Here is a 14363-nt window from a genome sequence, read left to right as displayed (position 1 = left end):
CGCCATTGCTCCCAGTATCCAGCATGGTGTGCACAAACACACTTTCCCGCCATAGCAGACATGGGGGCTGCCATGTTCTTCCCAGTCACATGTCTGTGCTGTCCAATCCTGTTGGTTCTGATCTCCCTGTCATACTTCCTCGGCCAATCCTGGCCACCCAGTGGGGATAAGTATGCTGGGAGCTCTCAGAACCATTGCTAGTGCTTCAGTTGTCTCCAGTGTATGGTCAGCTGTCCTTGTCTCCGTGCAAGTGTATTTCTCTGCTGGTGTTGTCTTCCATGCTGCAGTGTATTCCAGGTTATTCCATCTCCTGTGAGCCTGCCTCTTCAGCCCAGCGACCAAGCCTAGCTCCGGGACTCTGGTCCTCCGATGCTCCAGCATCATCTGCCACCGATGTTCCACCATCGATAGTCCGATATTCCGGATCTCCTGCTTCCGTCCGTCATTCCGGACCCACAGTCTCATCTCCCGTCCGTCATTCCGGACCCACAGTCTTCTTCCATATCCGACACTCTGGATCCGATGTTCCACCATCGATACATGTCATCATCTCATCTGTAAAGTATTGCAATCTGCATGAACTGTCATTATTTCCTGCATACTTTACTGCCTGTACCGTTACAACCTTCTGCATAATAAATCTGGTTGTATTTTACCTCTGACTGCTTATTGGCTCTGGGTGCACTGTCGCGCAGTTCATGCGCAGGGGTCCTCTCCAACCTTCCCGGTTCAGGTACCGGTCCAGGTCCCCACCAGAGGTCTCAGTCTTGTCGACTGAGTCCCCCTGGTGTGACATACTGGCCCCATCTGTAGGAGACACGCAGTGACTGAGGACATTGTATATATGTGATTATCCTGGGAATACAGAGGACGGGGACATCTCTCTGGGGTATCTCTGTTACTGGGCCCATCTGTAGGAGACACACAGTGACTGAGGACATTGTATATATGTGATTATCCTGGGAATACAGAGGACGGGAACATCTCCCTGGGGTATTCCTGTTACTGGGCCCATCTGTAGGAGACACGCAGTGACTGAGGACATGGTATATATGTGATTATCCTGGGAATACAGAGGACGGGGACATCTCTCTGGGGTATTCCTGTTACTGGGCCCATCTGTAGGAGACACGCAGTGACTGAGGACATTGTATATATGTGATTATCCTGGGAATACAGAGGACGGGGACATCTCTCTGGGGTATTCCTGTTACTGGGCCCATCTGTAGGAGACACACAGTGACTGAGTACATGGTATATATGTGATTATCCTGGGAATACAGAGGACGGGGACATCTCTCTGGGGTATTCCTGTTACTGGTCCCATCTGTAGGAGACACACAGTGACTGAGGACATTGTATATATGTGATTATCCTGGGAATACAGAGGACGGGGACATCTCTCTGGGGTATTCCTGTTACTGGCCCCATCTGTAGGAGACACACAGTGACTGAGGACATTGTATATATGTGATTATCCTGGGAATACAGAGGACGGGGACACCTCTCTGGGGTATTCCTGTTACTGGGCCCATCTGTAGAAGACACACAGTGACTGAGGACATGGTATATATGTGATTATCCTGGGAATACAGAGGACGGGGACATCTCTCTGGGGTATTCCTGTTACTGGGCCCATCTGTAGGAGACACACAGTGACTGAGGACATGGTATATATGTGATTATCCTGGGAATACAGAGGACGGGGACATCTCTCTGGGGTATTCCTGTTACTGGTCCCATCTGTAGGAGACACACAGTGACTGAGGACATTGTATATATGTGATTATCCTGGGAATACAGAGGACGGGGACATCTCTCTGGGGTATTCCTGTTACTGGGCCCATCTGTAGGAGACACGCAGTGACTGAGGACATTGTATATATGTGATTATCCTGGGAATACAGAGGACGGGGACATCTCTCTGGGGTATCTCTGTTACTGGGCCCATCTGTAGGAGACACACAGTGACTGAGGACATGGTATATATGTGATTATCCTGGGAATACAGAGGACGGGGACATCTCTCTGGGGTATTCCTGTTACTGGCCCCATCTGTAGGAGACACGCAGTGACTGAGGACATGGTATATATGTGATTATCCTGGGAATACAGAGGACGGGGACATCTCTCTGGGGTATTCCTGTTACTGGCCCATCTGTAGGAGACACACAGTGACTGAGGACATTGTATATATGTGATTATCCTGGGAATACAGAGGACGGGGACATCTCTCTGGGGTATTCCTGTTACTGGGCCCATCTGTAGGAGACACACAGTGACTGAGGACATGGTATATATGTGATTATCCTGGGAATACAGAGGACGGGGACATCTCTCTGGGGTATTCCTGTTACTGGGCCCATCTCTAGGAGACACGCAGTGACTGAGGACACTGTATATATGTGATTATCCTGGGAATACAGAGGACGGGGACATCTCTCTGGGGTATTCCTGTTACTGGTCCCATCTGTAGGAGACACACAGTGACTGAGGACATGGTATATATGTGATTATCCTGGGAATACAGAGGACGGGGACATCTCTCTGGGGTATTCCTGTTACTGGCCCCATCTGTAGGAGACACACAGTGACTGAGGACATTGTATATATGTGATTATCCTGGGAATACAGAGGACGGGGACATCTCTCTGGGGTATTCCTGTTACTGGGCCCATCTGTAGGAGACACGCAGTGACTGAGGACATTGTATATATATGATTATCCTGGGAATACAGAGGACGGGGACATCTCTCTGGGGTATTCCTGTTACTGGTCACATCTGTAGGAGACACACAGTGACTGAGGACATTGTATATATGTGATTATCCTGGGAATACAGAGGACGGGGACATCTCTCTGGGGTATTCCTGTTACTGGGCCCATCTGTAGGAGACACACAGTGACTGAGGACATTGTATATATGTGATTATCCTGGGAATACAGAGGACGGGGACATCTCTCTGGGGTATTCCTGTTACTGGGCCCATCTGTAGGAGACACGCAGTGACTGAGGACATGGTATATATGTGATTATCCTGGGAATACAGAGGACGGGGACATCTCTCTGGGGTATTCCTGTTACTGTCACATCTGTAGGAGACACGCAGTGACTGAGTACATGGTATATATGTGATTATCCTGGGAATACAGGGGACGGGGACATCTCTCTGGGGTATTCCTGCTACTGGCCCCATCTGTAGGAGACATGCAGTGACTGAGTACATTGTATATATGTGATTATCCTGGGAATACAGAGGACGGGGACATCTCTCTGGGGTATTCCTGTTACTGGGCCCATCTGTAGGAGACACGCAGTGACTGAGGACATGGTATATATGTGATTATCCTGGGAATACAGAGGACAGGGACATCTCTCTGGGGTATTCCTGTTACTGGCCCCATCTGTAGGAGACACACAGTGGCTGAGGACATTGTATATATGTGATTATCCTAGGAATACAGAGGACGGGGACATCTCTCTGGGGTATTCCTGTTACTGGCCCCATCTGTAGGAGACACACGGTGACTGAGGACATTGTATATATGTGATTATCCTGGGAATACAGAGGACGGGGACATCTCTCTGGGGTATCTCTGTTACTGGGCCCATCTGTAGGAGACACGCAGTGACTGAGGACATTGTATATATGTGATTATCCTGGGAATACAGAGGACGGGGACATCTCTCTGGGGTATTCCTGTTACTGGGCCCATCTGTAGGAGACACACAGTGACTGAGGACATTGTATATATGTGATTATCCTGGGAATACAGAGGACGGGGACATCTCTCTGGGGTATTCCTGTTACTGGGCCCATCTGTAGGAGACACACAGTGACTGAGGACATGGTATATATGTGATTATCCTGGGAATACAGAGGACGGGGACATCTCTCTGGGGTATTCCTGTTACTGGGCCCATCTGTAGGAGACACGCAGTGACTGAGGACATTGTATATATGTGATTATCCTGGGAATACAGAGGACGGGGACATCTCTCTGGGGTATTCCTGTTACTGGGCCATCTGTAGGAGACACACAGTGACTGAGGACATGGTATATATGTGATTATCCTGGGAATACAGAGGACGGGGACATCTCTCTGGTGTATTCCTGTTACTGGGCCCATCTGTAGGAGACACACAGTGACTGTGGACATTGTATATATGTGATTATCCTGGGAATACAGAGGACGGGGACATCTCTCTGGGGTATTCCTGTTACTGGGCCCATCTGTAGGAGACACGCAGTGACTGAGGACATTGTATATATGTGATTATCCTGGTAATACAGAGGACGGGGACATCTCTCTGGGGTATTCCTGTTACTGGGCCCATCTGTAGGAGACACACAGTGACTGAGGACATGGTATATATGTGATTATCCTGGGAATACAGAGGACGGGGACATCTCTCTGGGGTATTCCTGTTACTGGGCCCATCTGTAGGAGACACGCAGTGACTGAGGACATGGTATATATGTGATTATCCTGGGAATACAGAGGACGGGGACATCTCTCTGGGGTATTCCTGTTACTGGGCCCATCTGTAGGAGACACACAGTGACTGAGGACATTGTATATATGTGATTATCCTGGGAATACAGAGGACGGGGACATCTCTCTGGGGTATTCCTGTTACTGGGCCCATCTGTAGGAGACACACAGTGACTGTGGACATTGTATATATGTGATTATCCTGGGAATACAGAGGACGGGGACATCTCTCTGGGGTATTCCTGTTACTGGCCCATCTGTAGGAGACACGCAGTGACTGAGGACATTGTATATATGTGATTATCCTGGGAATACAGAGTACGGGGACATCTCTCTGGGGTATTCCTGTTACTGGCCCATCTGTAGGAGACACACAGTGACTGAGGACATTGTATATATGTGATTATCCTGGGAATACAGAGGACGGGGACATCTCTCTGGGGTATTCCTGTTACTGGGCCCATCTGTAGGAGACACACAGTGACTGAGTACATGGTATATATGTGACTATCCTGGGAATACAGAGGACGGGGACATATCTCTGGGGTATTCCTGTTACTGGCCCCATCTGTAGGAGACACACAGTGACTGAGTACATGGTATATATGTGATTATCCTGGGAATACAGAGGACGGGGACATCTCTCTGGGGTATCTCTGTTACTGGGCCCATCTGTAGGAGACACGCAGTGACTGAGGACATTGTACATATGTGATTATCAGATGCTGTGTGTATATAGGGGACCCCCATACCTGCTCTCCCCTGTAAAATAAATGTCTCCTCTTACCCAGTGATGTGAGGGGCCGGTGATTCTCCATCATCACGTCCTTGTACAGACCCCTGTGTTCCTCTATATACTCCCCCTCCTGCATGGAGAGATAGACAGTGACATCCTGACACACACAATGATACAGTCATCACCCAGGCACATCCCCCGGTGTTACTGTATAACGTCCCATTCCCAGCATTCACCTCTCCGGTCACATCCCCGGTGTTACTGTATAACATCCCATTCCCAGCAGTCACCTCTCCGGTCACATCCCCGGTGTTACTGTATAACATCCCATTCCCAGCAGTCACGTCTCCTATCACATCCCCCGGTATTACTGTATAATGTCCCATTCCCAGCATTCACCTCTCCGGTCACATCCCCGGTGTTACTGTATAACATCCCATTCCCAGCAGTCACCTCTCCGGTCACATCCCCGGTGTTACTGTATAACGTCCCATTCCCAGCAGTCACCTCTCCGGTCACATCCCCCGGTGTTACTGTATAACATCCCATTCCCAGCAGTCACCTCTCCGGTCACATCCCCAGTGTTACTGTATAACGTCCCATTCCCAGCAGTCACCTCTCCGGTCACATCCCCCGGTGTTACTGTATAACGTCCCATTCCCAGCAGTCACCTCTCCGGTCACATCCCCCGGTGTTACTGTATAACGTCCCATTCCCAGCAGTCACCTCTCCGGTCACATCCCCCGGTGTTACTGTATAACGTCCCATTCCCAGCAGTCACCTCTCCGGTCACATCCCCCGGTGTTACTGTATAACGTCCCATTCCCAGCAGTCACCTCTCCGGTCACATCCCACGGTGTTACTGTATAAAGTCCCATCCCCAACAGTCACCTCTCCGGTCACATCCCCCGGTGTTACTGTATAACGTCACATTCCCAGCAGTCACCTCTCCGGTCACATCCCACGGTGTTACTGTATAACATCCCATTCCCAGCAGTCACCTCTCCGGTCACATCCCCAGTGTTACTGTATAACGTCCCATTCCCAGCAGTCACCTCTCCGGTCACATCCCCCCGGTGTTACTGTATAACGTCCCATTCCCAGCGGTCACATCCCCCGGTGTTACTGTATAACGTCCCATTCCCAGCAGTCACCTCTCTGGTCACATCCCCTGGTGTTACTGTATAACGTCCCATTCCCAGCAGTCACGTCTCCTATCACATCCCCCGGTATTACTGTATAATGTCCCATTCCCAGCATTCACCTCTCCGGTCACATCCCCGGTGTTACTGTATAACGTCCCATTCCCAGCAGTCACCTCTCCGGTCACATCCCCTGGTGTTACTGTATAACGTCCCATTCCCAGCAGTCACGTCTCCTGTCACATCCCCCGGTGTTACTGTATAATGTCCTATTCCCAGCAGTCACCTCTCCGGTCACATCCCCCGGTGTTACTTCATAACATCTCATTCCCAGTAGTCACCTCTCCGGTCACATCCTGGGTGTTACTGTATAACGTCCCATTCCCAGCAGTCACCTCTCCGGTTACGTCCCCCGGTGTTACTGTATAACGTCCCATTCCCAGCAGTCACCTGTCCGGTCACATCCCCGGTGTTACTGTATAACGTCCCATTCCCAGTAGTCACCTCTCCGGTCACATCCCCTGGTGTTACTGTATAACGCCCCAATCCCAGCAGTCACCTCTCCGGTCAGCAGCTGAATGATCTTGTTGGTGAGTTCCAGGATCTTCTGGTCATTGTGCCTCTCATGTGTCAGTGAGTGAGGTGGAGGCACCGTGATGGGGCTCTGGGTCCTGCTCAGTCCTCCTGACACACAGGGACGGCTGCTGGGTGTCTCACACTCACCGGATGTCTTCTTCACTACTCTGTAACCCTGGGTATTGGGGGAGACATCAAATATCATTATATACAATCCCAGATCCCCTCATCTCCCCGTTCACGTCCCTGTATTATTACTATAGATATAAGCGATGTCACTGTCACCTCCCCGGTCACATCCCTGTATTATTACTATAGATATAAGTGATGTCACTGTCACCTCCCCACTCACGTCTCTGTATTATTACTATAGATATAAGTGATGTCACTGTCACCTCCCCGGTCACATCCCTGTATTATTACTATAGGTATAAGTGATGTCACTGTCACCTCCTCAGTCACATCCGGGTATTATTACTATAGATATAAGTGATGTCACCTCCCCGGTCACATCCCTGTATTATTACTATAGATATAAGTGATGTCACCTCCCCGGTCACATCCCTGTATTATTACTATATATATATGTGATGTCACAGTCACCTCCCTGGTCACGTCCCTGTAGTATTACTATAGATATAAGTGTTGTCACTGTCACCTCCCCGGTCACTTCCCTGTATTATTACTATAGATATAAGTGATGTCACTGTCAACTCCCCGGTCACATCCCTGTATTATTACTATAGATATAAGTGATGTCACCTCCCCAGTCACGTCCCTGTATTATTACTATAGATATAAGTGATGTCACTGTCACCTCCCTGTATTATTACTATAGATATCAGTGATGTCACTGTCACCTCCCCGGTCACATCCCTGTATTATTACTATAGATATAAGTGATGTCACCTCCCCGGTCACATCCCTGTATTATTACTATAGATATAAGTGATGTCACAGTCACCTCTCTGGTCACGTCCCTGTAGTATTACTATAGATATAAGTGTTGTCACTGTCACCTCCCCGGTCACTTCCCTGTATTATTACTATAGATATAAGTGATGTCACTGTCACCTCCCTGGTCACGTCCCTGTATTATTACTATAGATATTAGTGATGTCACTGTCACCTCCCCGGTCACGTCCCTGTATTATTACTATAGATATAAGTGATGTCATCGTCACCTCCCCGGTCACGTCCCTGTATTATTACTATAGATATAAGTGATGTCATCGTCACCTCCCCGGTCACGTCCCTGTATTATTACTATAGATATAAGTGATGTCACTGTCACCTCCCCGGTCACATTCCTGTATTATTACTATAGATATAAGTGATGTCACTGTCACCTCCCTGGTCACGTCTCTGTATTATTACTATAGATATTAGTGATGTCACTGTCACCTCCCCGGTCACGTCCCTGTATTATTACTATAGATATAAGTGATGTCATCGTCACCTCCCCGGTCACGTCCCTGTATTATTACTATAGATATAAGTGATGTCACTGTCACCTCCCCGGTCACATTCCTGTATTATTACTATAGATATAAGTGATGTCACTGTCACCTCCCTGGTCACGTCTCTGTATTATTACTATAGATATTAGTGATGTCACTGTCACCTCCCCGGTCACGTCCCTGTATTATTACTATAGATATAAGTGATGTCACTGTCACCTCTCCGGTCACATCCCTGTATTATTACTATAGATATGAGTGATGTCACTGTCACCTCCCCTGTCACGTCCCTGTATTATTACTATAGAGATAAGTGATGTCACTGTCACCTCCCCGCTCACATTCCTGTATTATTACTATAGATATAAGTGATGTCACCTCCCCGGTCACATCCCTGTATTATTACTATAGATATAAGTGATTTCACTGTCACCTCCCCGGTCACGTCCCTGTATTATTACTATAGATATAAGTGATGTCACTGTCACCTCTCCGGTCACCTCCCTGTATTATTACTATAGATATAAGTGATGTCACTGTCACCTCCCCGGTCACATCCCTGTATTATTACTATAGATATAAGTGATGTCACTGTCACCTCCCTGTATTATTACTATAGATATAAGTGATTTCACTGTCACCTCCCCGGTCACGTCCCTGTATTATTACTATAGATATAAGTGATGTCACTGTCACCTCTCCGGTCACCTCCCTGTATTATTACTATAGATATAAGTGATTTCACTGTCACCTCCCCGGTCACGTCCCTGTATTATTACTATAGATATAAGTGATGTCACTGTCACCTCCCCGGTCACGTCCCTGTATTATTACTATACATATAAGTGATGTCACTGTCACGTTCCTGTATTATTACTATAGATATAAGTGATGTCACTGTCACCTCCCCAGTCACATCCCTGTATTATTACTATACATATAAGTGATGTCACTGTCACGTCCCTGTATTATTACTATAGATATAAGTGATGTCACGGTCACGTCCCTGTATTATTACTATAGATATAAGTGATGTCACTGTCACGTCCCTGTATTATTACTATAGATATAAGTGATGTCACTGTCACCACCCTGTATTATTACTATAGATATAAGTGATGTCACTGTCACCTCCCCGGTCAGCAGGTAGATGATCTCCAGGGTGAGACTTAGTATCCTCTCAGACGTGTGACTCCCGTCCTTCTCCATCTTCGGTGATCAGGGATATAGATATATATATAGGACACGTCTCGCCTTCAGGTGACTTCTGGTAAGATGAGCAGATATCTAGGATACAATATATATGAAGTAATATATGGGGTGGGCACGTATTATACAGCACTGTACAGGGAACAGTAAGTGATATGTATTCTGCACCAGTGGAGCTTACAATCTACATTTCGTTCAAACATGGGGAAGAGGAATTGGGAGAAAGAATCTGGATACCAGCTCCATGGGAAGGAAAATATGTGTCAGACAATAGAAAAATCCACAATGTATGCAGTAGTGCAGGGCTGGGCAACACCGGCCCTCCAAATGCTAATGAACTACACATCCCAGCATGCCTTTCTCAGTTTCAGCATGGCCACATAGCAAAACTAATGCAAAGCATCCTGGGATGTGTAGTTCATTAACATCTGGCCCAGCCCTGCAGTAGTGTCTCAGCACTGGTCAGTAATGTGGAGGTGCTAAGGGGCCCATTTATCTAACCATATTTGCGGCTAAATCCCCGAAAACACCCATTTTCGGGGTTTAGCCGCAAATATTAAGTATCCCCTAAGTGTATCAAAGGGGGACCGCAGCAGGAATCTCTGATCCCTGCTGCGATCCCCCCCTGCAGCGCCGCCGGCCGCATCCCCCATAGGTTTCTATGGGGGATGCGAAGCTGCCCGATGTATTAACATCGGGCAGCCCGGCATCGCAGCCCTGGGCTATCGCCATTCTGGGATGGCGATAGCCCATTGTAGCCTATGGCTGCGGGATCGCACTGCCGAGCGGGGTCAGAGGGGTCGCTGGGGTCAGCGCATTACCGGGGGTCAGCGCATTACCGCGCATGCGCAGACCCCCCGGCTTCCGGGTCAGGGCTTCGCAGGGACGGGCCCCTTTCGGAGCCCTGTCCCTGCGCCCTTCTAATGATACATCCAGGCGGTATTTCACAATAGCGAAATGCAATGTCCGGCGATATCACCGCGCCGGCATCGCTCTAGGTTGATAAATGCGCCCCTAAAGCCCTTATTCAGATCTGATCGCAGTACAAGTTTGTTCTCAGAATGGGCAGAACCATGTGCACTGCAGGTGGGGCAGATGTAACATGTGCACTGCAGGTGGGGCAGATGTAACATGTGCAGAGAGAATTAGATTTGGGTGCGGTGTGTTGAAACTGATATCAATATTGCAGTGTATTAATAAAGCAGCCAGTATTTACCCTGCACAGAAACAAAATAACTCACCCAAATCAAATTCTCTCTGCACCTGTTACATCTGCCCCACCTGCAGTGCACATGGTTTTCCCATTCTGAGAACAAAGTTGTACTGCGATCAGATCTGAATAAGGGCCTAAATGTGAAGCAGGGGAGAGTACTCTTTGGTTGGGGGCACACTTTGAAGTGAAACGTAACATTTATTTGTTTATAACAACATACATTTAACATTAACGTTCACAGATTTTGACTCTCAAAATGATATGATGTAAATTCATTAACAGTAGTTGCTGTAATAACTCAAACGTGACTGGGGATGCCAATCACGCTGCATTTTTTTAATCCTGGGATTGGCATCCCTAAAAGAAAACTGCCCCTGTCCCCCACATTGACTTAAGGTGCCGGCGTGCGTTGTGGGCTTAACTAGCACACACAGCATCGCATCGTATGCCTTGTGCATACGATGTGCATGCGATGCTATGCTAGAAAAAGCTAGTACAAAAAGTATGTGCAGCACATACTTTTTGTACTGTGCGATGAGGTGCCGCGGGAGCGCGCACCCCATCGTACAGCATCGCACCGCCGGGATCGGTGCGTGTGTGGGCACCTTTACTTAGGGGAGGGGTGGAGCTGGGAAGGTGGCAGCAGAGTGGAGTAAGGGGGTGGGTGTGACACTAGAGAGGCTTGTGTGCAGCTGGGAGATATCCGGCGGCGCAGGGTTCCGGTGGCGGAGACGCAACGGTGCGGCCTGCGCAGCATGACCTATGAACAAATCATGCTGCGCAGGCTGCAAGCTGGGTCGGGAACAGCCGGGCAGCTTCTGAGCGACTGCAACATTCCCAATCCCAGGATTGAAATCCCGGACATTTGGGGCCAAATCCCGGGATCCTGACGATGGGATTGGCCACCCTAAACGTGACTATGGACCAAGGTGGGGGTACCCAAACTCACAGCAATCCTGATCTTTCTGAAGCCTATAAAGGTTTCTTTGTTTGAAATGCGAATATGGAATAAGGTGCGCGTACCGCACGTCACGAGATAGGATCTTGGTACTGTGCGCTGCGCTACCAACAGCAGCTGGTAAAAAGGAGGGTCAGTCCTCAAACAGTTACAGGTGCCAGCGCTGGCTGGATACAGAATTACAGGACGGTTTCATTTTTAGTAACAATTTAATGTCTGACATACACTATATTATAAATGTGTTTCCAATAAATTGCCGCTGGTGACTGTCATCGGGGCGCGGTTGGTGACGTCAGATTAGCCCCACCCCCTGACATTCCCCAGAGCAAGTATGTACATATGAGAGTATGGGCAGGACCATCGGCCGCTGGTACAAACACTGAAATCAGCCCCAATATGTGTATATATATATATATATATATATATATATATATATATATATAATATAAAACTATTTCTGCCTCAGAAGTCCAGCAAAGGTTGGAGACCAACCCCCTGTACAATGTTAAGGCAGCACCAGAGTCTGCTCTAGTTGCAGTATAAAAAGGCACCACAGGCGGCTCCCCCTGATATTAACATCATTACCTGCTGCCAGACACAGCAATGGCCGCTCTCTGCTCCTGCTGCCTTATGGGAGTGATAAAGGAGGGCGGGGCTCACACCTGACATCACTGCCAGCTGCTGCTGCCGGACTGGTCTACAGGAACATGGCCGCCGTCCTCCCAAACTGAGGACATATATAATCATATAATAACTAAGGGCGGGGCTGTTGCCGTGGTTTCGGAGTGGAGGGACCAGAAAACAACTTGTTCCAATCACTTCTATTTCCGACCTGTGCGTTCCACTCAAAGGGAGATCTTCAGTTCCTACTTACACTCGACTGTTGCAGCCGCAGGTGGAGCAGCCTGTGGCGTCCTGTTATTATTATACAGGGGGAGCAGCCTGTAGTGTCCTGTTATTATTATACAGGGGGAGCAGCCTGTGGTGTCCTGTTATACAGGGGGAGCAGCCTGTAGTGTCCTGTTATTATTATACAGGGGGAGTAGCCTGTTGTGTCCTGTTATTATTATACAGGGGGAGCAGCCTGTGGCGTCCTGTTATTATTATACAGGGGGAGCAGCCTGTAGTGTCCTGTTATTATTATACAGGGGGAGCAGCCTGTGGTGTCCTGTTATACAGGGGGAGCAGCCTGTAGTGTCCTGTTATTATTATACAGGGGGAGTAGCCTTTTGTGTCCTGTTATTATTATACAGGGGGAGTAGCCTGTGGTGTCCTGTTGTTATTATTATACAGGGGGAGCAGCCTATGGTGTCCTATTATTATTATACAGGAGGAGCAGCCTGTACTGTCCTATTATTATACAGGGGGAGTAGCCTGTTGTGTCCTGTTATTATTATACAGGGGGAGCAGCCTGTGGCGTCCTGTTATTATTATACAGGGGGAGCAGCCTGTAGTGTCCTGTTATTATTATACAGGGGGAGCAGCCTGTGGTGTCCTGTTATACAGGGGGAGCAGCCTGTAGTGTCCTGTTATTATTATACAGGGGGAGTAGCCTTTTGTGTCCTGTTATTATTATACAGGGGGAGTAGCCTGTGGTGTCCTGTTGTTATTATTATACAGGGGGAGCAGCCTATGGTGTCCTATTATTATTATACAGGAGGAGCAGCCTGTACTGTCCTATTATTATACAGGGGGAGCAGCCTGTGGTGTCCTGTTATAATTATACAGGGGGAGCAGCCTGTGGCGTCCTGTTATTATTATACAGGGGGAACAGCCTGTGGCGTCCTGTTATTATTATACAGGGGGAGCAGCCTGTGGTGTCCTGTTATTATACAGGGGGAGCAGCATGTAGTGTACTGTTATACAGGGGGAGCAGCCTGTAGTGTCCTGTTATTATTATACAGGGGGGGTAGCCTGTGGTGTCCTGTTATTATTATACAGGGAGAGCAGCCGGTGGTGTCCTGTTATTATACAGGAGGAGCAGCCTATAGTGTCCTATTATTATACAGGGGGAGCAGCCTGTCGTGTCCTGTTATAATTATACAGGGGGAGCAGCCTGTGGTGTCCTGTTATTATTATACAGGGGGAGCAGCCTGTGGTGTCCTGTTATAATTATACAGGGGGAGTAGCCTGTGGTGTCCTGTTATTATTATATAGGGGGAGCAGCCTGTGGTGTCCTGTTATTATTATACAGGGGAGCAGCCTGTGGTGTACTGTTATTATTATACAGGGGGAGCAGCCTGTGGTGTACTGTTATTATTATACAGGGGAGCAGCCTGTGGTTTCCTGTTATTATTATACAGGGGGAGCAGCATGTGGTGTCCTGTTATTATTATACAGGGGGAGCAGCATATGGTGTCCTGTTATTATTATACAGGGGGAGCAGCCTGTGGTGTCCTGTTATAATTATACAGGGGGAGCAGTCCTGTTATTATTATACAGGGGGAGCAGCCTGTGGTGTCCTGTTATTATTATACAGGGAGCAGCCTGTGGTGTACTGTTATTATTATACAGGGGGAGCAGCCTGTGGTGTACTGTTATTATTATACAGGGGGAGCAGCCTGTGGTTTC

At 48.2% G+C, this 14363-nt stretch overlaps 3 protein-coding genes across 4 annotated transcripts in view; 1 reads left to right on the top strand and 2 right to left on the bottom strand.

The window, feature by feature from the left end:
• LOC146007351 (oocyte zinc finger protein XlCOF8.4-like) overlaps positions 1-9697 on the bottom strand; it is a 39362-nt gene extending 29665 nt beyond the window's left edge. The window contains exons 1-2 of the mRNA XM_083145700.1: positions 9544-9697; positions 6936-7127 (exon numbers count right to left, since the gene is read on the bottom strand). Coding sequence (XP_083001826.1) covers positions 6936-7127; positions 9544-9621 — 270 coding nt within the window. The 5' untranslated portion in view covers positions 9622-9697. The remainder of the gene's footprint in view (positions 1-6935; positions 7128-9543) is intronic.
• LOC146009826 (uncharacterized) overlaps positions 1-14363 on the bottom strand; it is a 426905-nt gene that overhangs the window by 120482 nt on the left and 292060 nt on the right. The gene's annotated exons all lie outside the window — the stretch shown is intronic.
• Positions 1-14363, top strand: part of LOC146009807 (uncharacterized) — a 234070-nt gene that overhangs the window by 145021 nt on the left and 74686 nt on the right. The window lies entirely within an intron of this gene.

This window comes from Crinia signifera, chromosome 6 (assembly GCF_055691185.1).
Source record: "Crinia signifera chromosome 6, ASM5569118v1, whole genome shotgun sequence".
NCBI classification, from domain to species: Eukaryota; Metazoa; Chordata; class Amphibia; order Anura; family Myobatrachidae; genus Crinia; species Crinia signifera.
The sequence above is the reverse complement of the archived record's forward strand: the minus strand, read 5'-3'. Positions and strand labels throughout refer to the sequence as shown.